Source organism: Pteropus vampyrus, unplaced genomic scaffold, assembly GCF_000151845.1.
Source record: "Pteropus vampyrus isolate Shadow unplaced genomic scaffold, Pvam_2.0 Scaffold17002, whole genome shotgun sequence".
In the NCBI taxonomy this organism is placed as follows: Eukaryota; Metazoa; Chordata; class Mammalia; order Chiroptera; family Pteropodidae; genus Pteropus; species Pteropus vampyrus.
The window spans coordinates 1-2,573 of record NW_011905783.1 but is presented as its reverse complement, the minus strand read 5'-3'; the positions used below and the strand labels follow the sequence as shown (position 1 = coordinate 2,573).

General features: G+C 63.0%; 1 protein-coding gene across 1 annotated transcript; it reads right to left on the bottom strand.

The window, feature by feature from the left end:
* Positions 1-15: 15 nt before the first annotated feature.
* Positions 16-2,164, bottom strand: LOC105310932 (centrosomal protein of 104 kDa-like). The gene is made up of 3 exons (XM_011387013.2): positions 2,126-2,164; positions 1,099-1,267; positions 16-522 (listed from the first exon to the last, which is right to left on the bottom strand). Exons 2-3 carry the CDS (start codon positions 1,222-1,224, stop codon positions 319-321), a joined length of 330 nt encoding a protein of 109 aa, XP_011385315.2. The 5' UTR covers positions 1,225-1,267; positions 2,126-2,164; the 3' UTR covers positions 16-318.
* Positions 2,165-2,573: the final 409 nt, after the last annotated feature.

Sequence of the window (2,573 nt, the reverse complement as noted above, 5' to 3'; positions counted from 1 at the left end):
GGGGAGTGACGACGGAGGCCACACGCCCCGTGAAGCGCGTTCTCCACCAGCCGCTGCCACCGGGGGTATCTCCCTCCGCTCTCCCCGGGGCACGTCCTTGTCACAGGCGAGGAACTGTGACTCTGGGGACAGCAGCCGAACAGAGACCTCCCCCGTGCCCGACTTCCTGTCCTGTACCGTGAGTCCGGCAGGAGCACGGCAGGGCCAGCGCTCCCTGACGCAGGCGCACGGGGCTGCAGCTGGCGAGCGGGACCGGGACCCAAGCTGTGCGAGGTCGTACGGCCCCCAGGCCCCCAGCTCTGTGAGCACGGCCAGTGCTCATGGGCTCCGGGCCCCCCACCTGCAGCCGGGGGCCCGCGCACCCACCAGCTCGGCGTCCAGCAGGCTGTGCAGCTGCAGCTGCTCGTACACCCTGCTGCGGAACTGCGCCATCTGCTGCTGCTTCTCCTTGGCCAGGTCGTAGTCCTCCTCCTCCGCGGCCCGGCGCTTCTCCACCTCGTACCTGCCGAGCCGCTCGCCAACCTGGGGCACAGCGGCATAGCGTTTGTTTCCCACAGGGCCAACCCGCCCAAGGGCGAAGGTAAGGGCGAAGGTGATGCCTGAGTGACAGGGAGACGGCCGCCTGTGCGTCACCCTGGGGGACGGCGCAGGAGGCGGAGGGCGGGCCACACTCCCTGCAAAGCGCACGCTGCTTGCTGAGGTCGCGGCAACGTTTAAAACGTCTCTGGTGTCTGGTGTGCTGCTATCGTTCTGACGGCAACGTGGCGCCTGGAGGTGACGTCTGAAGGGAGGCTGAGGAGGCGCGGCACGGGCTGCGCCATGAGCTCACTCAGGCGCTCACAGGCCACGACTGCTTGCTTAGCTCTCTGACCCCACGCCGAGCTCCAAGACTCCCAATAACCCGCTCCCTTAACGAGACTAACACAGGCCTGCCACGGATGGGGGGGGGGCGGGCGACGATCTAGCACAGGCCGGCCGCGGGGAGAGGGGCGGCAGGGGCGGCGTGAGGATCTGGCGTGGGCCGGCCGTGGGGAGAGGGGCGGCAGGGGCAGCGTGAGGATCTGGTGCGGGCCGCAGAGGCCGCCCCCGCGGCAGTACCTTCTGCAGGTCGGCGATGGCCTGCTTCAGCTTCTTGGCGTAGTCGTAGTGCTCCTCCTGCACGGCCTCCCGCTTCCTCTCATCCAATCTGCGTATGATCTGAGCGACTTCGGGGTCCTGGTACATGTCAAAAGCCAAGTCATCCAGTGGAGAGATGTAGTCGGATTTCCTGAAAGAGAAACACGGCCGTTTCAGAGGTATCCCTGTCTACGTGGGGCTACCGTGCTGGACGGCGACAGCCGGATGCCGGCTGAGGCCATGTGGCTCGTCAGTGCGAGCGGGTGCCCAACTCCACAGCTGTGCCCCCGAGCCCTGTCTCACCGCGCGTGGGGGTCACGGCCACGTGCACTCGTTCAGTCACTGCACACCTACTCGGAGCGCAGACTGTGCCAGGTGCTGTGCTGGGCACAGGGGACATGACGTGTATGCGAATCACTTGTAGATGGGGAAAAACAGACCCCAAACCAATGGCAACTGAGCCTCACCCCAAAGAGTGCGCTTTGGCGGGCCAAGGGGAGTCTAGGCGTTCACACCCGTGCCACGGAAACTGCGACAAACACTAAAGATTCGCTTCTACTAAACTGTACCCCAAAGTGTCAAACACTGTCATGCAGCACCGAGTCTGCAGGTAACCAGAGAAAGCGTTCCGGGAATAAATGACTCTTTAGGTACCGGGCCGGGCCCCGGCTGATTAAGCCTCACCCCGTCCTCCCCTTCGAGGTCTACGGCAGCCCTGGCGCTCCTCTGGGCCCAGCATCAGGACGGGACACCGGCCTAGCTACGCAGCAAGGTGTTAACGGGGCAGGATTCGGCGTCGCCCTACCTGCTCCACCAGCTCCTGGGAGGGAGGGAGCCACGTGGTAACTCAATGCGGACGTCTTTATTCAGAGTTAGGTTTTAATTACACTGTTATTGGCCATGAGAAGTCGCTTGGTAAACTTGTACACTAACAAACTCAAACAGGACATGGGGCCACGTCACCTTTCCAATGACCAAGCACTCCCACCCCCCCACACACACGCACTACCCCTCTGAATGCAGGCAGTTGGCCCCAAGCAGCGACACCAGCCGCGGTGGCCAGGGCAGCTTGGGCAGCCTCGAATGATATCCCTCTGTCTCCACATGACTACACAGTGACGTGTCCTACTGCACCTACGAGACCTACAAGATCACCTTTTACCAAAATGCAGACCACACTCAAGTCCAAGTCACTTTGCCCTGAAGTCCCAGAGATGAAAACAAAGTCTTCATTTCACTGTGAAAGTCCCACAGAGAAAAGTGACGTCACGGGATATCCGCATCAGGACCCCAGGTGATCGCCCGACACAGCGGGTCTCCCCACTTTCCACAGGCCGCCCTCGCGGGAACTGCGGGATGCCACGTCCAGCACCACATGGCCTTGGCACTCACAGCCTCTCGGGGACGCCCCTGCTTCCGGGAGCCCCGTGCGATGGGGTGGGACAGGCAGCCTGCAG

What these genes read in the sequence shown, in the direction of transcription:
- LOC105310932 (XM_011387013.2), bottom strand. Translation starts at nt 1,224, where the DNA reads ATGTACCAGGACCCCGAAGTCGCTCAGATCATACGCAGATTGGATGAG. An exon ending in CCATCGCCGACCTGCAGAAG is followed by an intron (nt 523 to 1,098) that starts GTACTGCCGCGG and finishes GCTGTGCCCCAG; the next exon opens with GTTGGCGAGCGGCTCGGCAG.